This window comes from Myotis daubentonii, chromosome 15, assembly GCF_963259705.1.
Source record: "Myotis daubentonii chromosome 15, mMyoDau2.1, whole genome shotgun sequence".
NCBI classification, from domain to species: domain Eukaryota; kingdom Metazoa; phylum Chordata; class Mammalia; order Chiroptera; family Vespertilionidae; genus Myotis; species Myotis daubentonii.
In genome coordinates, this window is record NC_081854.1 from 52,442,254 (window position 1) to 52,465,093 (window position 22,840).

A 22,840-nucleotide genomic window follows, 5' to 3' on the forward strand; every position below is an offset into this window, starting at 1 on the left:
TCAAACCCCAGCCTGCCCAGCCTCCTCCGGGCCCGCCTCCCAGCGCCCAGGTGATAAGAGGCTTTGGCGAGAGTGTGGGCTGGGGTAGAATTTCCCTGCTTTATTCTCTCCCCAGCGCCTGTCGAAAGCAGGGCAGCCAGATCAGCTCAAGGATGCTCCCCCCCCCCCCCCCCCCGCCCACCGCCTGCAGAGAGGCCTGGCCGCCTTCCCTTGTATCTGTGGGTCCACCGGGACCCAGAGACCCTGGGACAGGGCCCCACTCTGCTGCTTGCGGCCGGGACACAGGAGCTGGTGGCTCCTCTCTCCTCTGGCAGGGCTGACTCCTAGGAGATTCCAGGGGCCCCTTGGTGCGATTCCTCCCCCCAGGAAGGCCTGGCCCGGTGGCCGCTGGGCAGGAGCACCCTCAGGCGCCCGCGGTGGAGGCCATGAGCCATGGAAAGGGCCGTTCTTCCGCTCGCTTTCCTCGCCTGCCACCAGGGCTGATTTGCGTCTGGACTTGCCTCGCGGTGGAAGCACCTAATCCGTCCTCTGAGTCCGTGCCAGGGCCGCGCTCGCCCGTCTGTCTGGGCGGGCGCTCTGGCGTTCGGCGGCAGGTGTGGGGCCTGGCCGAGGTCTGGGCAGCCGGCCTTGGGGAGGGAGGCACCGTCCAGCCCATCAGTGGGCTGAGAAGGGAGAGGCCAGTTCTAGGCACGAGGGAGGCCTGACTTCTGTCAACAGGGCCAGGGTGGGGCCTGCGTGTCCCTGAGCCCGAGTGCCTGAGGGGCAGCGCCCAGGCCCAGCTGGTCCTGAACACGGACACGCCAAGCGGCGTGCACCTCCTCCGTGTAAGGGCTGTTCGTTAGCGTGTCCCCAGGTGTCCTCTGATCGCCCACCGTCCCTTAGCTCCTTCAAGGGCCTTTCTCCCCCAGCAAGCACTCCCCAGGCCCCTCCCAGCTCCCCGGGCACACGGCACAGGGTGCACCCCAGCAGGCGTGGGCTCTGGGGGTCTCCCAGAACCTTCTGGGAAACAAGCAGCGTCCTGGACAAGGAGGCTCTCCCATGTGCTGTGGGCACCACCCACTCACACCCGGGCCTCCCTCCTGGTGTCCAGGCCCATTGTCCCCATTTTATTTTGTAATATTTTTATTGATTTCAGAGAGGAAAGGAGAGAGAGATTGAAGCATCAGTGATGAGAGAGAATCATGGATGGGCTGCCTCCTGCACACCCCACACTGGGGATCGAGCCCGCAACCCGGGCATGTGCCCTGACCGGGAATCGAACCGTGACCTCCTGGTTCATAGGTCGACGTCCAACCACTGAGCCACCCCAACTGGGCCGTTGTTTCCATTTCACAAACGAAGACCCTGAGGGGCCTCTCCCGCCGGAGCCCGGAGCCCGGACCCCTCCCACCGTTAGCAGCCTGCAAAGGGCTGAGGGCCATGCCGGGCCCATGCTGCCCGTGGCCGCCCGTGTGCAGGCTGCAAGCGTCCCTCTGACCTCACTCTCTCCAAAACAGAGAGCAGAAGCTGGGCCGACAGTCTGCGACATGCAGGCGGTGTCACGTGCAGGCCATACGGCCGGGCCACTAGCCAGCCAGGGTCCCTCCTGCTCCAGCTCTTGAGTCGAAGTCGTCCCAAGGGGCTGTGAGGGAGGGAAAAGCCGGCCCCCACATACTTTGCCTCATGAGAGTGGGAGCAGGGACTTCTCACTCTCTACCCACCCCCTCCCCCGCCCCCCCAGAAGGCGGGGAGTGCGCTGAGCCGATCTGCCCAGCCAGGACCTGCTCCCTCCACACTCCCCACTCCAGCCCGGGCTTGTCCGAAGTCGGGGATCACACTTGTGGGTCAGAGCTGCCAGTCGGCCAGGCCGGGCTGTGCGACTCCAGGAGCAGGTGGCTGCATTCACAGCCTCTGGGACCCCCAGTCCCGCCCACAGGGCTGCGGCTCCGGGGACCTCCTGTGGGGGAGCCCAGAAGCCCTGCGCTCTGAGGTCAAGCGGAGGCTCACGGCCAGTGGGTACTGCTCCTCCCCTGTCCTCCCGGCAACTTCGTTCTCGGACTCCTCCTTCTGGCTCTGGGGGCTCTGGCCAGGGCCCGGATTGGGCTGCTGGAGAGAAGAGGCAAGTCCCCCGTCCTCGCCCCGCTCCTCCGCCCTCTCCCTTCTCCCGAGCTCCGTGCCAGCTCCTGGCCTGCAGAGCTCACAGCCATTCGCGGTGCCCTCGAAGCAAGCTCTGGCAAGCCTGGTCACAGGCTCCTTTCCGTGTCTTTGCCCTTACACCCATCTGTCTGTCTCTCCTGCTCCTGGAGGCAGGACAGTGGGAGGCTGTGGCAGGAGGAGGACTCAGGAGTCAGCCCACCCCGTACTAACAAGTGCTCCCGCCCCTGCGGTCCCTGCAGTCAGTCCCGCCCAGGGCAGGTGTCCGCCCCCGAGCGGCCCGTCTGTGTTCCTGTCCACGTGCCGTGTCTGTCTGTCTCTGCGTCCCCGTCTGTCTGTTCCTGGCACCCGCATACCTTGCCCTGTCCTCCCTCTCTGTGTGCTGGTGCCCACTCCCTGTGGAGGGAGGCCCTACACTATTTCACTCTGGAGCGGGTTTGGGGTTTAAAAGGAAAGCATGCTCCCCTCAGAAGAGTGTTTTACGGGGAGGCACCCCGACTCCTTCCCAGCTGCTACCAGAGAACTTGCAGCTCTTTCTCAGCCGCCGTGACTGGCCGGCGGGCCATGGAGAAGGTGTCACCCATCAGGCCTAGAACCCATGCTTTGAAGGGAGCATTCAGTGAAAGTTGCTTTCCTGAGTCCTGATCCAGGCAGGTCCATCCCCCGGAAGCTGCCGGCTGAAGTCCCCCAGCTGCCCCACGCTGCTGCCCAGGCCTCTCCCTGCCCCAGCCCCTCCCCTAGCATTCCCTCCTGTCCCCGATGGTGGGATGGTGCGATGGTGCGGTCGGCCCTGCCAGGACGGCCCTGCCAGGACGGCCCCTCTCCTCGGCCAGGGTGGGCCTCTGCTGCCCTGCTGATCGGCCACTACTTTGCTCATAGGTGGGCGTCTCTTTGGCAGCGGGAGGTGCTCGAGCCTGTCGGGGCCGCCAGGTGCGGCCCCCACGGTGCATAGGATGGTGGAGGCCATGGCCCGGCTGCAGGAGGACAAAGCCAGGCTGCAGGAGGAGCTGGCAGCCCTGCGGGAGAGGCTGGCCCTCCGAGACAGTGACCAGCAAGCCACCTCCACCCAGCTGCAGAACCAGGTACCTGGGGAGGAGGGGACGGGCAGAGGCCGCTGCCCACCGCGGAGCAGGTCGGAGGACATCACCCCGGTCACCTGGAGCCCTCCAGGCCGCCGGCCTGGTGGACACCTGGGGGCTCCTCTCCTGGCTCAGGAGTGCACGAGCGGGCGAGGTGGCGAGAGTCAGAGGCCTGGCCGTCCTCGTGCCCATTCCTCACGGTCCCCGGGGCCCGGACCTGCCTCCCCGGAGTGACGGGCAGCACGTGCAGACGTGAGAGCTGCAGGGAGGCTTCCCACCCCGAGCCCACCCCATCTGCTCGGCAGCCCGAGTGGACACAAGTCATTGCAGAGGTCACCCCCCAGAAACCCAGCAGGAAAGGGGAGGCCGGTGTGAGTGCACGTGGAGGAGGGAGCTCTCAAACCGCTGGAGGCCAGGGGGAGCCACAGGTTTAGGCTGCGAGCATCGTTTCCTTCGTTCGAAGGCCAGAGGGACGCTCGGGGACTCTCAGCTCGCGAGCTGCAAGCCCGGTGGGGCCGATCACCAGCCCCCTCTGCGTGCCTGGCTGCTTTCTTGTCTTCTTCCCCACGCAGGGGCGCCCAGGCCCCTCTCCTTGGGCTCCGCTCCCCACTCCCACTGTCCTGTCTGTGTCTCGTGCCTGTGTCTGACCCTCCCCGCTTGCCCATGGTCCCCACTGTCTGCCCCTCCCCGGCAGCGGATCTGGGCCTGGTCTGTGGACAGCCCTGCCTTTGGGTGAAGCGAGTTCTTTCTCTGTGGTCCCCCAGCACGTGGCCCTTCTCTTGACGGAGCATCATGAATGCCGTGGCTTGCCCTCAGTTCCTGGGGCGGTGGATTCTTTCCATGCCCCTTTTAAAGGTGGCATTTCCCCCAGCCGTCAGGTGTGTCCTGCTCTCAAGCACTACCTGTCCCGACCACTCTCAGCCCCTTGCTGGGTTGGGTGGCCCTCCTTGGGGCGTCCCTGGTGCCCGGGTCTCCCTCTTACATGCTGACCCCATTGTTTGCTGCCTCTGGGCCCGTCTGCCCCGCGAAGAGGGGTTCCCCAAGGCAGGCTGTGCCGTGGCAGCTTTGTACGCTGCTGGCTCCTGCGGTGCCCACCTGCCTTCCTGCCAGATGTTTGCTGGGTGCCCAGTATGTATAGGCACCGAGCTGAGTTCTGGGGATGCCCAGGGAGACAGACACGTCCCGGCCTGTGGGGGCTACAGGCGCACGGAGGACGGACGTTGGTTACACACACCCATGTCAAGTGGGAAGAGTAACAAGGGCTCCAAGGGTGGGCACACGTGGGGCATAAGGGCTTGGTCTGGGAGGTCAGGGCCTGCTGGGGAGGTCGGGGATGGCTTCCTTGAGAAAGTGACACTGAGCTGAGGCGGGGCCCAGAGCAGAGGAAATGTCTTCTGAGACGAGTGAGCAGGTCAGTCAGTGCAAAGGGACTGTGGTATCCACTGGGGGATGGTTCCAGACCTCCCCTCCCCCCATCCCCCAGGGATGCCCAAATCCTCAGATGCTCAAGTCCCTGATATAAAATGGCTTAGTATTTGCACATAACCGACATACTTCCTCTCATATACTTGAAATCATCTCTAGATTAATTATAATACCTAATACAAATGCTGTGTAAATAGTTGTTATACTATATTGTTTAGGGATAGACTTTCTGGAGTTTTTTTTTCCAATTAAAAATATTTTTTAAAATGTATATATTTTTTTTATATCAGAGAGAGGAAGGGAGAGGGAGAGAGAGAGAGAGAGAAACACCAATGATGAGAATCATGGATCGGCTGCCTCCTGCACACCCCCTACTAGGGATCGAGCCCGCAGCCCAGGCATGTGCCCTGACCCAAATCGAATAGTGACCTCCCGGTTCCTAGGTCGATGCTCAGCCACCGAGCAGCACCGGCCGGGCTTTTCCCAGTATTTTTGATCTGAGGTTGGTTGATGTGAGGATGGGGAACCGGAGGGTCCGGAGGGCTGACAGGATGAAGGCGGAACCGAGGCCCGAGGAGCTGGCACGGGGCCCGGGCACTGCTCTCGGGGCTGTGCGGCTGGTGCAGGACCCCATAGCACGCACATCTGGCCCACAGCCCCCGAGCTCTCTCAGCACCCCTTCCCTGATCTTCCCCAGTGTAGATGGCCAGGCTCTTCACATGTGTTTTGTTTCTAAAGAGCTTTACTGAGACAGAAGCACCATGAAATCCGCCCTTTTTAGGTGGACAGCTAATGGTCTGAAGTATGTGAAGGTGGTGAGGCAACCACCACCACCCTCTAATTGCAGAACATCTGCATCACCCCGAAAAGGCCTATTGTCATGCCCCCTCCCCCCAGCTCCTGGCAGCCGCCCATCTGCTTTCTGTTTTATGGATTTGCCTATTTGGGGAACATTTCATGTAAATGAAATCATCATAATAGTGGCCTTTTGTGACTTTCAGCAAATTTTTTTTTTCCAAATGTTTTTCCCCCTTAATTAGCAAAATCTACTTACTTCTTAGAGGGGAAGTTAAAGGGAAGCATCACAGCTTTTTCTGTGTCTCCCAGCCCCAGCCCTGCACGCACTCTGGGCCTCACCCCTGACTCCCCACCACCCTCCCTACCAGCCTCCCCACCCCCACTCCTCTGGGCCCTTTGGAGAAATCGGAATTTTGATTGGTGCCTGATCTTTGCTCACTTTGGTTTATCCTCAGGCATTCTTTCTTTTTTTTTTTTTTTTTAAAAAATATTTTTATTGATTTCAGAGAGGAAGGGAGAGGGAGAGAGAGATAGAAACATCAGTGGTGAGAGAGAATCATGGATCAGCTGCCTTCTGCACGCCCCACACTGGGGATCGGACCTGCGATCCAGGCTTATGCCCTGACCGGGAATCAAACAGTGACCTCGTGGTTCATAGGTTGACATTCAGCCACTGAGCCACACCAGCCGGGCTGTCCTCAGACATCCTGTCAGCTGTTTTCTGCTCATTTCTCAGTGGCTACCCCTCAAGCTCCAGTCTCTGAGCCTCTCTCAGGGTCCTGCCCTGTGGAGCTGGGGCCAACCCTATGGGCCCGGAGCTGGGTTCGAATCCTGATGGTGGCCCTCCTCATGAGTTAACCACCACACTGCACCTCGGTTTCCCCATCTGTACAGCGGACATGATACCAGGACCCGATGACACGGCCCAGGGCTATGGGTGCTCCATCCCCTCAACAGGGAAGAGTCTGGGTTTGGAGCCGGGGGCAGGATCCTGGCTCTGCCACACGCTGGCTGTGCAGCCACAGGAGGTCACTTCCTGTCTGAGCCTGCATTTCCAGGGTCGACACAGGCTGAGAAGGGTGGCTGCGCGGCTATTGAGCAGATCAGTCTTGAATCTGGACAGGAAAATGGACGGTAAACGGTAAAGCGCAGTGCCCTGTGAGGGTCCCTCCTGTGCGCGCTGGCCTGTCAGCCTCCCTGTGGTTTGACACACGGTAACCTTCCTGGTCTTCTATATGCTGACCCTCTAAGGAAAGCCCGCCATGGGGTCCTCTCCACCTCGTCCCCTTGGCGCCTGGCTCCCAGCCTCGCCGTCTGAGCGTGGCTGCTTTCCCCGCGTGGCTCTTCCTGAAAGGCAGGCAGTGTTAAGGGTGGTTGAGGGAGGGCGTGGCCCTGGCCGGCGTGGTTCAGTGGTTAGAGCACCGGCCCTCACACCGAAGGGTCTCGGGTTCGATTCCCGGTCAAAGGCATGTACCTGGGTTGCAGACTTGTTCCCCAGCCCCAGCTGGGGCTCGTGCGGGAGGCAACCAATCAGTGTATCTCTCTCACATCGATGTTTCTCTCTCTTCCTCCTTTCCACTCTCTCTTAAAAAAAAAAAAAAATCAATGAAAAAAATACCCCCAGGTGAGGATTAACAAAACAAAAAAATCGAGTGAGGGCTCTGGGGGGGGGGGGTCAACCTGGGGTGGGAGGGGCTGAGTTACAATCCTAGGTTTGCCACTTAGTGGTCAGGTGACCTTGAGCAAGTCGCTTAACCAAGGCTTAATCTCTTGGAACCTCAGTTTTTCTTCCTGTGAAATGGGCATAATAACAGTACCTACCTCAGGATTGGGGGGCTCATCATATTGCTGTTATGAAGAAACCCGCCGCGCTGGTGAAGCCGGCTCAGTAAACGGGGCTGCCGTCATCACTGTGGGTGCCTGGGCTCGTGAGGGCTGCAGGAGACGATTCAGGCCTCCCCCTGGTGAGTGTTGGATGGAGACTTGTGGGAGCCCTCGGGCCAAAGGTCCCCTTCTCAGTCCTTGAGCACCTGGCTGACCCAGGCCACAGAGGCCACGGGTCTTGGTCTGGCCACCGAGGGGGGCTGTGGCTACAGAGGACGACCCTCCCTGGACGTCGGCAACGACAGCCCCAGGTGATGTCCTGGTGGCTTCCAGCTCCCCCTCCTCTTGGGCCGTCCCTGGAGCCAGGGCCCAGCAAACAGGAGGAAACCCAGGGCCGTGGCGAAGCTGAGACTGTCCAAGGTTGTCCGGAGGGGAGGGTGGTGTCTGTACTGGCACCTGGCCCCTCGGGCCGGGGGGGTCCACGCTTCCCACGGCCCCTCCGTGGCGGAAGGGCTCGGATGCAGAAACGTGGCAGTGGAGGCAGGGCCGGATGGACAGGCCAGGCCTGGTCAGAGGTCACGGGGCCAGGAGTCAGGTCTCCTGGGAGAGGGAGCATGTTGGGGAGAGTGTGGGGTTCTCTCTGGGGCTGCCCCTCTGGCCTCTGGGCTGGTTCCCTGAGACCCAATGGCTCCCCAGGCCCTCTGGCCTCCTCAGCTTAGTAACGCCTCTCCTGGCCCTGGAGAGCCTTCCTTCCCTTAGGAGGCCGGGCCACATGGCAGGAGGTGAGCAGCAGGCTGTCCGCGGTGTGGATGGGGGGCAGCTGAGAAAACAGACCTCGCAGGGCAGCGCTGCCCTCTGGGCAGCCCCTTCCGCCAGGAGATGTAACTGTCAGGCCCAGCTCCCTGCAACCCCAAGGCTCCTCAGCACCAGGCCCGTGACTCAGTTTCTCTGGCTGACACCTGTGTGGTCCATGCCCAGCCTGGTCCCTTCCTCCGCCCTGGGGCGGACACCGAGCTGGCCTGGAGCCCCACAGCCGCCTGTCGGGCGCCTGCCTCGTCCTGCGGCTCCGCACTTGGAGTGTGCTGGCTGCCGGTGCGGGTGCTCGGAGTGGCTGTGGGGACCTCTGTGTGCTGGGCACCTGCTGGGCCTGGGGCTGGTGATGAGCAATAGAGAAGGCCCCTCCCTCTTCGTAGGGACGCAGGGCCATGGTGGGTGCACAAAGAGGGTGCCTCAGGGTCCCCTTCCCGGGGAGTCCCTCCTCTCTGGTGAGGTTCACCCTCAGCCCCCCACTCTCTGCCCTCACTGCTCTGAGCCCGCTGGCGTCTCCCATCTGAGGCCCTCTGGCTGCCTCTGTCTCTCTTTTTGCTCATTGTTTTCCTGACTCGGGGACTCCTGGCACCTCCCCCCCCCCCCAGCCTTCCCGAAGCAGACCCCTCTGGGCAGCTTCTCATTTCCCAGCCCCCACAGGAGCTTGCCTGCCGGGTGCTGTCACCCACACCATGGATGGTGTGTGCCTGACCAGCCACCCCTCCCCGTGTGGAGCTGTGTCCCCTGCTGCCCTAGATAAACCAGGAGGTGACCGAGTGTCTGGCACTCTGACCAGAGGAGTCACTTACAGCCCCTCCCTCAACCCCCACCCAGCTCTCGGCCCCCTTTGTAGGCACCTCCGTTTGGGGCGCCCCTCAGAGTTCTAGGCAGAGCCCAGAGCACCCCGGGTTCCGATTGTGATGCAAGAAGGAGACTGGAGCCTGGCTGCCGGCAGGTGGCGGCGGGGGGGCGGGCATCCTGATCTCCCTCCCCCATAAATGCTGGAAAACCCCACTTCCCTCTGAGTGCCAGGCAGCGCGCTGAGGACAAGCGAGGTCAGAGCACACCCAGCCCGCACCAAGGACACAGCCTGTCTGAGCCGCCCCTTCACAAATGGACCGTGCTGGGGTGATTGCTGGGGGAGGACCGTGGGGAGGGGGACCCCTGCCTTTTGAAAGGAAATAGACCCGCCTGCTTTAGGGTGAAGGGGGTGCAAGAGGAATACACATTCTTTGAGACTTAAAAATAACTGAAAAGCATGAAGAATCGGTCATATAATGCCGTAGTCCAGGGACCTCTGCTTTGTGGTACTTCCCGCACAGTTTCGTTTTGGGTTTTTCTGTGACTCTGTGGAGACACATTTCCCGGTGTCGTTTAAAGCTCCCGGGAAACAAAGCTGATGGCCGCACGCCAGGCTGTGTGCCCCTCAGGCTGGCCCTTCCCCCAGGCTGGTGTTCAGGTGAGTCCCAATGTTGGGACTAAGGAATGAAACGCTGCCTAGAGCAGTGATGGCGAACCTTTTGAGCTCGGCGTGTCAGCATTTTGAAAAACCCTAACTTAACTCTGGTGCCATGTCACATATAGAAATTTTTTGATCTTTGCAACCACAGTAAAACAAAGACTTCTATTTTTGATATTTATTTGATATATTTAAATGCCATTTAACAAAGAATAGCCAACCAAAAAAGTGAATTCACGTGTCACCTCTGACACGCGTGTCATAGGTTCGCCATCACTGGCCTAGTGCAAACTGTTCCTCATTCCCCTGTGGGGCCACGGCTCTGAGCACCCCCCCACCAGGCTCTTACCAGAAGGGATACCGGATGGTGCAGAGAGTGGCATGGGCTTTGCCACCTGCGTGGCTCATGGCCCAGCACATGCTGGGGCGCGGGGGGGGGGGGGCGGCTGTAGGAATGGAGCCTCCGGGACCACCTGGTCCTGTCCTGTGTTCTCCTGGCTGTGCCCTTAGCGCCCCCCACCCCCCACTTGTCCGCCAGGAGGACTTGGGAAGCCAGGTTGGGCCTCCCAGCCCCTCTCGGGGTCTGTGTTTTGGAATCCTTGTCCCTGATCGTGAGTGACAGCGCTGGTGTCAGGGCCTTTGCCTCCGAGGCCAGTGGAGCCCAAGACCGGCTTCCTCCCCAACCGCCTGAGGCAGAGGCCCTACACATGGTTCCGCCGCCTTCTCCAGGCCCGGAAGACTGAGCTCTGGTCCTGATGCCCGCAGACCGTCGATGGCACCTCAGCCATTCAAGTCGGGAGATTTCACACACACACACGCACACGCACACGCACACGCACCCGCACCCCGGGAACCCCGACGTCTGGCCTCTTTGGGACGGTCAGAAGGTTGGCGACACGGAGCCCGTGTCCGCCTGGCCCCGTCCGCAGGGGGCATGGTGGCTGCCTCCTGCAGGTGACCTTGGGGGTGCAGTCCACACGGCCCTCACCTGCCTTACCTGGTGGCCCTGGAGGCAGGGCTTTGCCACCTGCTGTTTAGAAATGGGGCACAGTGTTCCGTGGCCGGATGTGAAAGCCCCCCCTCTAACCCTCCTCAGGGTGAGTCCAGGGCGTGGGGCGCGCATCCCAGAATGCTCTACCAGGAAGATGGCAAACGTGCTCGCGTCAAAGTCCTTGTGTGCATTTTGGGTTCTTTTCCAAGGAGAGGGTCTGCGGGCGACTGGAGGTCGTCTCTAGGGAGGGTCACCATCCTGGGATCTGCCCGCTGGGGGCTGGTTTCCCGCCCAGGGCTCCCGCCAAGCCAGGTCACCCTTGCCTCCGGATGGGGTACATGCTCCCTTCTCACCCCGCCGCAACTCCTGTAAGGCAGGCTGGGAGCTGGGGACACAGGTCCCAGATGTGCCCTGCTCACTGGCAGACCCGTCTCCACAGGCAGCCTCACCAGGAACCACTCAACATGGTTCCTGGGGCTGGGCAAGGACGGCCTGGCTTCCTAGTGCCTGCCGTTTACGCAATCTGGGGAGCCCTTTAGGAGAAAAGAATATAAAGTTACAGACACAGAAGTAGGCACAGGCCTTCGCGGGGGCCTGTGCAAGGCACGCATCCTGAGGGGCAGCCCCCTGAGCCTTCCGGTGAGCTGCCCCTGGCGTGAGCCCGGAGGGTGCAGGGGTCGCAACACCTGCTGCATCTGCCCGCAGACTTGCCTGGGAGCTCAGGCCGGCTGGGTCCTGGGTGGGAGAGGGTGCCGAAGGCTGGCAGGCCCCGGCCAGGTGTCTCTCACCTGGAGTCCCAGGTGTGGCCTGATGCTCGGACACAGGGAGGGCTGGGCCGAGGCCTGGGGGTGGGCTGGAGGTGAGCAGGGCTCATTGTGACCCTGGCTTTGTGCTGGCAGGTGGAGAGCCTGAAGGAGAAGCTCATCAGCCAGGCCCAGGAAGTGAGCCGCCTCCGATCAGAGCTGGTGAGGCCACCATCGCCTTCCGCAGGGGCAGCGGGCGGGCGGGGCGGCTGCGCAGTCTGGCCTCCAGACTTGGGGGGTTAGGGGTGTGAGCCCAGCAGCCCAAGGGGGGCAGCGTCCTGCCCGGGAAATGCTCCGGGATACTTACCGCCTTCACTAGGCCCTCCGAGGTCACGTGACGCCCCCGGGGCGGGAGGTGACTTCTCCCTTGCGATGGGAAATAGGAGTGTGAACTCTGTATAAATACGACTTGCGACTTTCACACTCAGGAAAATAGGATGCCGCCGGGGTGGGGTGCTGCCGGCGCAGTTCCTGTCTCACCGCCCTCTCCATCTTTCTCTCCTGTCTTCATCTTTATCTCCGGAGCCCCTTCTCTCCCTCGCTCGCCTTCCTTTCCCTTTTCTCCTCTCTGTCTTTCTCCGCCCTCTCCCCTGCCCGTGCACACACGCTGCCCCCCCCTCCCTTGCTTCCCCGTGACCACCCGGCCACATGCCCCCTGACATGTGGGCTGACTCCACAGGGAGGCACGGACCTGGAGAAGCACCGGGACCTGCTGATGGTGGAGAATGAGCGACTGAGGCAGGAGATGCGGCGCTGCGAGGCCGAGCTGCAGGAGCTGCGTGCCAAGCCGGCGGCCCCCTGCGCGGGCTGCGAGCACAGCCAGGTGAGCACAGGGCCAGGGGGTCCCCGAGGGCCCCTGCCTCACTGGGTCCCAGCTCCTCACAGGGACCCTGCCGGCTGGTCCGCCTGTCTGTCTGCCTCACCCGGGTCCTGGCCCGTCCCCCCGGCTGCAGGAGAGCACCCAGCTCCGGGCCCGGCTGGCCCAGCTGCAGCTGGAGGTGGCGGAGAACAAGAGCATGCTCTCCGAGCTGAACCTGGAGGTGCAGCAGAAGACGGACCGGCTGGCCGAGGTGGAGCTGCGGCTCAAGGACTGCCTGGCCGAGAAGGCGCAGGAGGAGGAGCGGCTCAGCCGGCGCCTGCGCGACAGCCACGAGACCATCGCCAGCCTGCGGGCCCAGTCGCCGCCCATCAAGGTGGGAGCCTGGGCGGTGCCTCGGGGCTTGGGCCCTGGTGCCCGGGGCAGGGCTGGCATGCAGGAGCAGGTGTGAGTGGTGAAGGTGGCGCTCCGGGTCTGCACTCAGGCAGTCTCTGGCCTGTCCCCGCCCCTCGTGCTCTCCAGGGCCAGGCACGCAGTAGGCATCTGGCAACCGATGGTGGAGGTGCCCACCGCAGGCCAGGCATGGACATAGGGCATCACCGGGTGCCCTCATCTTTGCTCTCTCTGCTCTGTGCCAAGGCTGGGGCCACAGCTGAGCTCACAGTGGCTTATTAAGAGGAGAAGGTGCCCTAACCGGTTTGGCTCAGTGGATAGAGCGTTGGCCTGCGGACTGAAGGGTCCCAGGTTTGATTCCGGTCCCAGGTTTGATGTACCTTGGTTGCAGGCACATCCCCAGTGGGAGGTGTGCAGAAGGCAACTGATCGATGTTTCTCTCTCATCGATGTTTCTAACTCTCTATCCCTCTCCCTTCCTCCCTGTAAAAAATCAATAAAATATATTAAAAAAAAAAAAGAGGCGAAGGTCCCAGGAGGCCCTGGCAGCAATCCGGGAAGCCAGGACCTCGCAGCGTCGCTGGCTTTTTCAGGGGCTCTTGGTGGGGTGTCCCTGAGGATCACCCCCCCAGGCCAGCTGAGTCCCAGGGCCTCGGAGTGCGGTCGAGGCGCACTCACACTCCCATGCTCCCCTCCCTCTCGCGCCCGCAGTATGTCATCAAAACGGTGGAGGTGGAGTCGTCCAAGACCAAGCAGGCCCTCAACGAGTCCCAGACCCGGAACCAGCACCTGCAGGAGCAGGTGGCCATGCAGAGACAGGTGCTGAAGGAGATGGAGCAGCAGCTGCAGAGCTCGCACCAGCTGACAGCACAGCTGCGGGCCCAGGTGCGCAGGCCGTGGGGGGGTGCGTATGGGGGTGCGCATGGCTGTGGGGCAGGACGTGCACGCAGCAGAGGCCAGCCTTTCGTACAGGCCACAGACCCAGGCTCCGGTCCCTCCTCTTCCCGCTGACCGTGTGACCAAGGGCCAGTTTTGTCGGAGTCTGTTTCCTCATCTATAAGATGATGTGATCACACCTCACAGTGCGGCTCAGGGACCGACTCGCAAGAGGCTCTTCTCACAGAGGCCTCGGGCCCAGCACACCCGCTCTCTGAAGGGGCTCTAGTCAGTGTCGTAGCAAACACGCTCCCGGGGCACCTGTTATGTGCCAGGACCCAGGTTGGTGCTAGAGCAACATAGGGAAGTAGCTGCATGGAGCTCACGGCTCCGTGGGGGAGAGAGATGGCCATCCTACCCTTCTCCTGCGCGAGTGCATGTGCATGCGTGTGTGTGTGTGTGTGTGTGTGTGTGTGGCGGGGGGGGGGTAAGAAGAGACAGGGCTTCTTTCTGGCACCCCCCCACCCCCAGCCCCATGTACTGAGCCTCTGGCCTTGGCCGCCAGATCGCCATGTACGAGGCGGAGCTGGAGCGGGCGCACGGGCAGATGCTGGAGGAGATGCAGTCCCTGGAGGAGGACAAGAACCGAGCTATCGAGGAGGCCTTCGCCAGGGCCCAGGTGGAGATGAAGGCCGTGCACGAGAACCTGGCAGGTGAGCCGCCACCTGGGCCCCGGCCTGCCCCGCGCTGCACCCCTCACCCCGCCCGCCTGACACCCCTCCCGTCCCATAGGCGTCCGGACCAACCTGCTGACGCTGCAGCCAGCGCTGCGGACCCTCACCAACGACTACAACGGGCTCAAGCGGCAGGTGCGCGGCTTCCCCCTGCTGCTGCAGGAGGCCCTCAAGGGCGTCAAGGCCGAGGTGAGTGCCAGCCCGGGGGGAGGGGGGGGCGGCTGGGAGAGGCCTTGAGCCCTTGGACACAGGCTGCATCCACCCAGGAGCTCTTCCAAAATGCAGACCGAGCCCCAGACAACTGTGCCCCCCCCCCCCCCCCACACACACACACACTGCCACCCAGACCCTGTTTGAAAAAGTCTGCTCAGGGGCAGGCATCTGGGCATTTGTTCTATTCTGACTCCTGAACCCAAACATGTTACAGCTTCATATCTCAGACATGCTACCTACATCCGTACACCTGCAAGCTTGAAGTGAAGTTTGGCAAGCTGCGCTTGTGCGATGTGAGAACAGCCAGTGTCTCTCACGTGCCTCCCACACGCTGAGCCTTTTATAGTCGCCGGCTCCTTGGATCTGAATGATGGCTCTGCAGGGTAGAGAGACTGATGTATTTTAGGAGTAGAAAATAGTTCTTCTTTAAAATATGATGTCAGTAAAACATGGACATGGTAGGAAGAAGGGCATCAGAGAGAAGGAAAGGACTCTGCCACCCCGCTCCCCGAAGGCGGCCTCTGTGCCAGCAATTCCAGGCGTTCTGTGCCCTCTTACCCACAGGGCAGCATAGGGGCGTGTGCCCGGCATCCTGCTGCTTTCCCCTGCGAAACGCAGCGTGGAGATCTTTGCCTACCGGCTCCTACGGATCCACACGAGTTAGATGCTGTTAGCCCCACTTTACAGATGGGAAAACTGAGGCTTGAAGACATGGAGCCTGTTGCCTCAGGTCCCAGCTACTCAGGGTAGAGCTGGGATTGGGGTCCAGCGGAATCTGAGGTCGAGTGCGAGTGCTGTGGCGTGAAGCTGAGATGCCGCTCTTTGCTTGTGCAGCCGGGCAACCTTGAACTATGGGCTCAGCCTCTCGGGGGGCTCCGTTTCCTTCTTTGTAAAATGGAACTGGTAGCAGCACCCCCCCCCAAAACACTCCCCAGAGGGGATTCAGCCCAGGGCTGGGGCCAGTGCTCAGCCAGCCGGGGGGCAGGCAGCCGGTGGAGCTGCCCCCTGACGGTGCTGCGTGTCCCCCACCAGATCGGCCAGGCCATCGAGGAGGTCAACAGCAACAACCAGGAGCTGCTGCGCAAGTACCGCCGGGAGCTGCAGCTGCGCAAGAAATGCCACAACGAGCTCGTGCGGCTGAAAGGTGACTGCGGGCGGGCTGGCGGGGGCGGTGCCGGCACAGGGGTCCTCTACCTGGCGCAGGGGTGATCCTGCCCCTCCCCACGACCCCCAGCACCGCTCCTTGGAGCTATGCCCTGTCACGGAGGAGCTGTTGTCTTTCCGTCTTTGAGGATAAAGCAGCGGAGACACAGAGCAGTCAGGGCTTGGATCTGTCCAACCCCGAGGCCCTTGCCAGTGTCCACAGCAGGCCGCCCCCAGGCCTGGGTGGTGAGGGGCTGGAACGCCACCTGTTCTGACCTAGGGCCGGGCCACGCCTGAGATTTCACCCGTTCACGGCACAAAGGCCTACGGAGCCTCCGCCTGTCCTGTGCCAGGTGCTGCTCCGGACGCGGAGACCTGGCTGTGGCCCACAGACGCCATCCCTGCCGCACGGCGCTCACTTCCGCTGGGAGGGCAGACAGTGACCCTCCAGCAGCCAAAGAACCCCGACAGGGCTTCCGTTACCAGGGCTGGGGAGGAGGGGTTTCGGGGGGGGCTTCCTGGAGGAGGCAAAGCTAGACCTGAGACCTGGGCTGGGAGTTGGCGTGGACAGGTGGAGGGGGGAAGGTGGGCCCCGGTGAGCTGTGGTGGGGAGTTTTCTCTTCATTCCAGGGGCACTGGGATCCCACCGGAGGGCTTCAAGATCCACACCTCCACACACCCCGCCCCAAAAGGCAGCCTGTCTGCCAGCAATTCCCAGGGCGTCCCCCCCCTCCTATCCACACGATCCCACAACTGACCTTTCTCCCTGTCCCCAAGGGGAAGCTCCCACCCTCCACTGGTTTGCTCAGGAAGAAAATGTACCAATAAGGGAATTCATACTACAGTGTGAGTGACTGATAAGAGCTGTGTGGCCCCGGGGGCCTTGCTTAGAAGGCAGGAAGCTCCTGTGCCACTAGCCTGCTGAGGATGCCAGCGGCACCAGCACGGAAGCCGCCTGGTCTTGACGCAGCCTGTCCCCTTCTCTGCTCCCCCCACCCACCCAGGCAACATCCGGGTGATTGCCCGTGTCCGGCCAGTCACCAAGGAGGATGGGGACGGGCCCGAGGCGAGCAACGCGGTGACGTTCGATCCTGACGACGACTCCGTCATCCACCTGCTGCACAAGGGGAAGCCTGTGTCCTTCGAGCTGGACAAGGTCTTCTCCCCGAGGGCCTCCCAGCAGGACGTGAGTGTGGCTCTCAGGTGGGGTGGGGAGAAAGGACAGAGCAGTGGAGAGAGGGGGACACAGGAAAGGGACAGATGGTGGGGGACGGGGGGCAGAAAGCAGGGTGAGCCTGGGGGAGACGGGGTAGAGAGGCCTGGGTATCAGGGTCCCTCTCTCCTTCCCTCCGGAGAGAAGAGGGTGTGAAGCGAAGACTGAGGGGCCTTAGAAGCTTCTGCTGGGAAGGAGGGATCCATGCACAGTCCCTCCCACCACGTGGCCACGCCCACCCCAAAAGCTCCGCCCACCCACCCACGTGGCTTCTCACGGTCACATGACCCTGGCCAGCTCTGAGCCGGGTCCCTCCAGCCTGTGAGAGGCGTGGGATCTCAGCATCTGCCCTTGTCTCATCCCTGCCAGGGCCAACCTGCCAGGCCTGTTTGGCCTGTGCTCTCCTCTCTCTATGCCCGGCTCTACCTTTGCCCCCGTCCTCTGCCCACGGTCAGGCAGGCGGATGGAGGAGGCACCAGGCATGTGACTGGCCTCTGCCTTCATCTGGCTGCGCCCTCTAGGGGTGGGGGCGGGTCTCCTGCGCTCCAGGGCGGGGCGGCCCCTTGCTCAGGTGCTGGCGGGCAGTAAGCCGGTCCTGCCTTCCCGTCCGTCTTTGGGCAGCGAGGTTACCATCGGTGTCCAGTGCCCCTGACTCGTTAGTCCTGGATTGCTCCACAGTGAGCCGTTGTCCACAGTCACGTGCTGTATTATTGCTGAAGGAGGGAGCGGTCCCTGGTGGGGACCCTGGTCCCTGCAGCCCCACACCCTCCATCCCATGTGCCCTCCCCAGGTCTTCCAGGAGGTGCAGGCCCTGATCACCTCCTGCATCGACGGGTTCAATGTCTGCATCTTCGCCTACGGCCAGACGGGTGCTGGCAAGACATACACAATGGAGGTGGGTGCCTGCTGCCTGGGGCGGGGTTCAGACTGTGAGGACCACCCCTGGCTGCCACGGGTGGGGGCTCAGGGTTCTGTGTGGTGTGTTGTGCCTCACTCGGTCTTCACAACCTCCCCGCCACCAGCGCCCGAAGAGGGGGCGCCTTGCCCAAGGGGACTGGGATGGTCCCCGTGGTAGGAGGGGCAGGGGTGACGACAGCCACCTCACAGAAGGGTCCTGGCCTGAAGTCAGAGTCAGTCTCCATGGAAGGATTGGGCTCCACACGCATTTATTGGGCTCCTGCGTTATGGCTGCCCGGGCTGGGCCCAGGGGCTACCAGGATGGATGAGGGCAGGTCTCCGTCCTGGAGGGGGTCCCGGCCCCCGTGGGAGAGACTGGCCGGTGAAGACTGTCGTGGGTGGGAGCCCTGCTCTTACCTGCCTCCTCCCTGCTTGCGGCTGTCCCCTCCCCTCGGGGACCCGGCCTCTAGAGGAGGAAGACTCTTGTCTGTAGATGAAAATGGAAGGCTGGCCCCCGGGGGTCTTTGGTTTGTCAGCATTTCCCTGGCTCTTGACGGGGCGGTTTCCTGGGTAGAGACGGAGGGCAAGTGTCCTGGTGTCGGGACAAGGGGAGTGAGAGGGCCCTTTGGTGGGAGGGGCCCTCAGAGGGGAAGCGAGAGCCCAGGTGAGATTTCCTCTCAGAAAGGCCGGGAGCTCAGGGTCCCAAGGTCCCTGCCGGCACCGCCTGGGCCTCCCCTCCAGCACCTAGAGCCCGGCTCACGGCCTCCCCGATATCGGCCCCATGTGGGCAGCGGCAGGGAAATCGGGTTCCCCGTGTCCCTCCCAGGCGGCTCACCAGGGCCAGGTACACATCTGGCTCCCAGCAGCCCATGTGCTGTCCCCGCCGGCGTTTCACCTGGGCGCCCTGCTCTGTCTAGGGCAGCCCGGCAGGTGGTACCATTTTAAAGGTGGGAAACTGAGGCCCAAGCAGGTGAATGAAGTTGCTTGCAGTGGGGGAGGGGGTTTGGGGACAGACCAGCCTGCAGACGGAGGCTTCGGGCAGGGAGGCTGGGGCCACAGGCATCCTGTGAGCATCTGCACGGGCCACCCCTCATGGTGGGGAGGGGCCCAGCTCACGGGGCCTTGCTTCTGCCCCCAGGGAACCCCTGAGAACCCAGGCATCAACCAGCGGGCCCTGCAGCTGCTCTTCTCCGAGGTGCAGGACAAGGCCTCCGACTGGGAGTTCACCATCACCGTCAGCGCGGCCGAGATCTACAACGAGGCCCTCAGGTTGGAGGCTGGGGGGGGGAGGGGGCGGGGGAGAGAAGGCCAGCAGGTGGAGGGCCCTCAGGTGGGCGGCCCTGGGGTGGCACATGCCTCCGGGAAGCTTTGTGGTCTCGGGACCGTGTAGAGCCAGGTGGGATGGGAATGGGAGTCTCCTGGGAGGAGTGGGGTGCTGTACACCAGGACTCAGCTCAGAGGTCTGCTGGCCCCAGGCCCCTCCCCCACCAGCGGGCAGGGGAGGAGGGCAGGGAGGAGGGCTCTCTCTGCTCCCTAGCCCTGGGCTGCCCACCTGAGGAGTTCCTTTTCCCCTGGAAGCTCCTCCCATACCCGCAGGCTGCCCAGGTGTGATAAGTGAGAGTGGGCTGTGGGGGGCCTGTCCGCAGCGGCCAGTGCACTGTGGGGGCAGGAGCACCACCACAGGCCTTTTGGGGGACAGTCGGTCTCCGCCCTTCAGTGGGCTGAGTGCAGGGAGGAGGAGGAGGAGGAGGAGGAGGAGGAGGAGAAGGAGGAGAAGGGGCTTAGCCCAGTGTCCAGGAAGGGGTGTGGTTGGATGGGGGACCTTCCAGGTTTGGGGCAGGTGCAGAGCCAGCAGACACAGGAGGAGAGCGTGACTGTCGTCCCCTCCACCCCCACCCCGGCAGGGACCTGTTGGGGCAGGAGCCCCAGGAGAAGCTGGAGATCCGGCTGTGCCCCGACGGCAGCGGGCAGCTGTACGTGCCAGGGCTGACGGAGTTCCGGGTGCAGAGCGTGGACGACATCAACAAGGTGTGGCGCTGGGGGGACGGGGCGGGGAATGTGGGGAGCCCCCGCCCAGAGCTTTCTGAGCCTGTTTCCGCCTCGGTGCCACGCAGAGGGTGACCCCCTCCCTGGGGCGGGTACTGGGGACGGGGCGATCCCAAGGCCCCGCTCGAGCCCTGTCCGGACCTCTGCCCGCCCGCCCCCAGGTGTTTGAGTTCGGCCACACCAACCGCACCACGGAGTTCACCAACCTGAACGAGCACAGCTCCCGCTCGCACGCCCTGCTCATCGTGACCGTGCGCGGCGTGGACTGCAGCACCGGCCTCCGCACCACGGGTGAGGGAGGGCCCGGGGCAGCCTGCCCAGCCCCCCCCCCCCCACGCCCGCCTCTGGGGCGCCCTTGACCTGCCCAGCGCCCTCCCACAGGGAAGCTGAACCTGGTGGACTTGGCCGGCTCGGAGCGCGTGGGCAAGTCGGGGGCCGAGGGCAGCCGCCTGCGGGAGGCGCAGCACATCAACAAGTCGCTGTCGGCCCTGGGGGATGTCATCGCGGCGCTGCGCTCCCGCCAGGGCCACGTGCCCTTCCGCAACTCCAAGCTCACCTACCTCCTGCAGGACTCGCTCAGCGGGGACAGCAAGACCCTCATGGTGGTGCAGGTGAGGCCTCGGGGGGCTTGGCCAGCACCAAGGCCGGGGCCCCTTCTGGGTACCCAGGCTGTGCAGGGAAGGGACCCTCAGCAGCTCCAAAGTCGGTGACATGCACCCCGACCGGGCCACCACACCCGCCCTGTGTGCCTCCCAAGTTCCTTGCTTGGGCCAGAGTCGCCTGGCCGTGAGCGCCCTCTGGCGAGCATGCTGCCCCTCGTTCTGTGGGGGCAGCTGCCGGGGTGGGGAGTGAGCCCTCGTGTCCCCTAGGTGTCCCCCGTGGAGAAGAACACCAGCGAGACCCTCTACTCCCTCAAGTTTGCTGAGAGGGTGCGCTCTGTGGAGCTGGGCCCCGGGGCCCGCAGGGCAGAGCTGGGGTCCTGGTCGAGCCAAGAACACCTGGAGGTAGGGGGCTGGCTCAGGCCTGCGGGGGGCCCTTCCCGGTCAGGGGCCGGAGGGAGGGTCCGGGAGGGGTGACAGCCTGGGGCGGGGCGGGGGGCGGGGGATGCCAGAGGGGCTGGAGCCAAAACTTGAACCCAAACCCAGTAGCAAAAGTAGTGCTTGGCCTTGAGGTGCCCGTGGGGTCGTCGGCCGGCTGGGGGTGGGCGGGGCGTGGGGTGGCGCACAGGTGCTCAGCATTGACTAGTTACCTCGTTTAGCTCTCGCAATAACAAGCGTGGTGCCGTCACGGCAGCCATTTTGCAGACGCGGGAGCCGTGTCAGGAGGCTGGGAGGGGAGGGGAGGGAAGCGTGGTGGAGGGGTGCAGGGAGCAAGGCCCCATCCACCTGCTCCCCCTGCCCACAGTGGGAGCCGGCCTGCCAGACGCCACCGGGCTCCACACGAGCCCATTCGGCCCCCGGCTCTGGGCCCTCCAGCCGCCCAGGCTCCATCCGGAGGAGGCTGCAGCCCTCGGGTGAGCATTTAGGGGGCGGGCGGGTGGGCGGGCGGGCAGTGAGCCACCCCCAGGCCAGTCACAGCCACGGCACTGCCCTTACCCGGACAGGCTTTTTAAAAACTTTTCTTTTTAAAAAAGTTTCTAAAACTTCTCCAGAGCCTGTTTCACAGCCTTCCCTGGCCCCGGGCGTTAGCCGGGCAGGTGGTGCTGTGTCCGTTTCACAGAGGGAAGCCGAAGAGCCCCCTCCAAGGGCTCCGAGTGGGCTGGTGACTTGGGCCCAGGACATGAGTGTCCCTGGCTGGGCTGCTGCAATGCCCCCGTCAGAGCAGGTCTGCGCCACCAGCCCCGATGGGCAGGGCTCACCCCACGTCCTAGATGAGGAGCGGGCCTGGCCAGAGGACTGGGATCCAGGCCTCCCGCCCCCAACTTGCCCCACTCACAGAAAGGCCCAGCCCAGTGGTTCTCAACCTTCCTAAGGCCGTGACCCTTTAGTACAGTTCCTCATGTGGTGGTGACCCCCAACCATAAAGTTATTTTTGTGGCTACTTCATAACTGTAATTTTGCTACTGTTATGAATCGTAATGTAATTATATATGTATTTCCCGATGGTCTTAGGCGACCCCTGTGAAAGGGTCGTTTGACCCCCAAAGGGGTCGCGACCCACAGGTTGAGAACCGCTGGCCCAGCCAGTGCTTGGGGTACAAAGGCGGGGGGGGGGGGCAGGGGGGGGCAGGGGGGACAGCGGATCATGGGGGTCCTGGCCCGAGGCAAGCCTGCCAGTGAGACGCCTGTTGCTTTGATTTCAGCCTGAGGCTGGGGCTGCTGTCTCCAGGTGAGTGGGGGCCAGTGGCCCAGGGCTGCCCGCGCCTGACCTCGCCTTGGGTTGTAGGGCTGTGCCGGGGGCCTGCTGCTCAGGGCTGGGTCCGTCCCGCTGCCTGCTGTCTGTCTGTGTGCTTCTGCCTGGCTCCCTCCTGCTCTAAATGGAGCTAACGAGCCCCCTCCCCCCCCCGCAGGGAAGTCCAGGCCGCTGCCTGTGTGATGGACGCGTCCACCCTGCCGTGCCAGGGTCTGGGTCCCGAGGCCTCGCGGGCCAGCTCCCGCCGCAGCGCTGGGGGCCTGGGAGGCGGAGGCCAGAGAGGCGGCCCCTCTTGTGTCTCCCGAGATGAGAAACATGTTCACAAGGAAACGGTGTCTCTCGGCTGTGCTCTTGGCGCAAACGACGTGGGCTGGAAGGGCAGCCCAGACCCTCAGAGTGGTCCCTCGTGGGGAGGGCGGCAGTGCCGGGAGGTGGCCCTCGCCTGGGCTGGCCCACCCCTCCCAGCCTGCAGGGCGCCCTCTGCGGTGGGTGGCTGAGCCCCGGGAGGCACAGGAACCGTGGGCCGGGCTGGGTGGTGGGCACCTGGGGGCAGCCCTCCAGGGCCCGCACCGGGCATGGGTAGTGTTCGTTGTGTACATAGCGCGGCCTGCCTGCTAGGCGGCCGGGTTAGCGGGCGGCCGGGTTATTTATGGCTGGCAGGAGGCCAGGGGGCGGGAACTCTGCTGCTCCCCCATCCGCCTGGCACCAGGCTCGCTCCTTGCTCACTGGCCTCCTGACATTTGCTCCTCTGAAAGCCTATTTAAGAACTTTTGGAAGCTTAGCCATTTTTAATATTAAAATAAAAGCCTTTTTACACACGTGTGGTCTGAAGAACAGG

The 22,840-nt window shown here is 63.1% G+C and overlaps 1 protein-coding gene across 9 annotated transcripts in view; it reads left to right on the forward strand.

Annotated features, from left to right (window-relative positions):
* Positions 1-22,820, forward strand: part of KIFC3 (kinesin family member C3) — a 41,738-nt gene extending 18,918 nt beyond the window's left edge. For 4 of the 9 annotated variants that reach the window (XM_059667925.1, XM_059667927.1, XM_059667928.1 and 1 more), the window contains 17 exons: positions 3,013-3,215; positions 11,416-11,481; positions 11,999-12,142; positions 12,273-12,512; positions 13,240-13,413; positions 13,970-14,117; positions 14,197-14,327; positions 15,384-15,495; positions 16,499-16,680; positions 17,498-17,602; positions 18,743-18,873; positions 19,509-19,632; positions 19,812-19,941; positions 20,032-20,261; positions 20,520-20,654; positions 21,055-21,163; positions 22,160-22,820. In XM_059667925.1, the coding sequence (XP_059523908.1) occupies positions 3,013-3,215; positions 11,416-11,481; positions 11,999-12,142; positions 12,273-12,512; positions 13,240-13,413; positions 13,970-14,117; positions 14,197-14,327; positions 15,384-15,495; positions 16,499-16,680; positions 17,498-17,602; positions 18,743-18,873; positions 19,509-19,632; positions 19,812-19,941; positions 20,032-20,261; positions 20,520-20,654; positions 21,055-21,163; positions 22,160-22,185 (2,390 nt within the window). In that variant the 3' untranslated portion in view covers positions 22,186-22,820. Of the gene's footprint in view, positions 1-3,012; positions 3,216-11,415; positions 11,482-11,998; positions 12,143-12,272; positions 12,513-13,239; positions 13,414-13,969; positions 14,118-14,196; positions 14,328-15,383; positions 15,496-16,498; positions 16,681-17,497; positions 17,603-18,742; positions 18,874-19,508; positions 19,633-19,811; positions 19,942-20,031; positions 20,262-20,519; positions 20,655-21,054; positions 21,164-21,952; positions 21,979-22,159 lie in introns of all 9 variants that reach the window. The other 5 variants (XM_059667929.1, XM_059667933.1, XM_059667932.1 and 2 more) reach the window with 3 other exon arrangements.
* Positions 22,821-22,840: the final 20 nt, after the last annotated feature.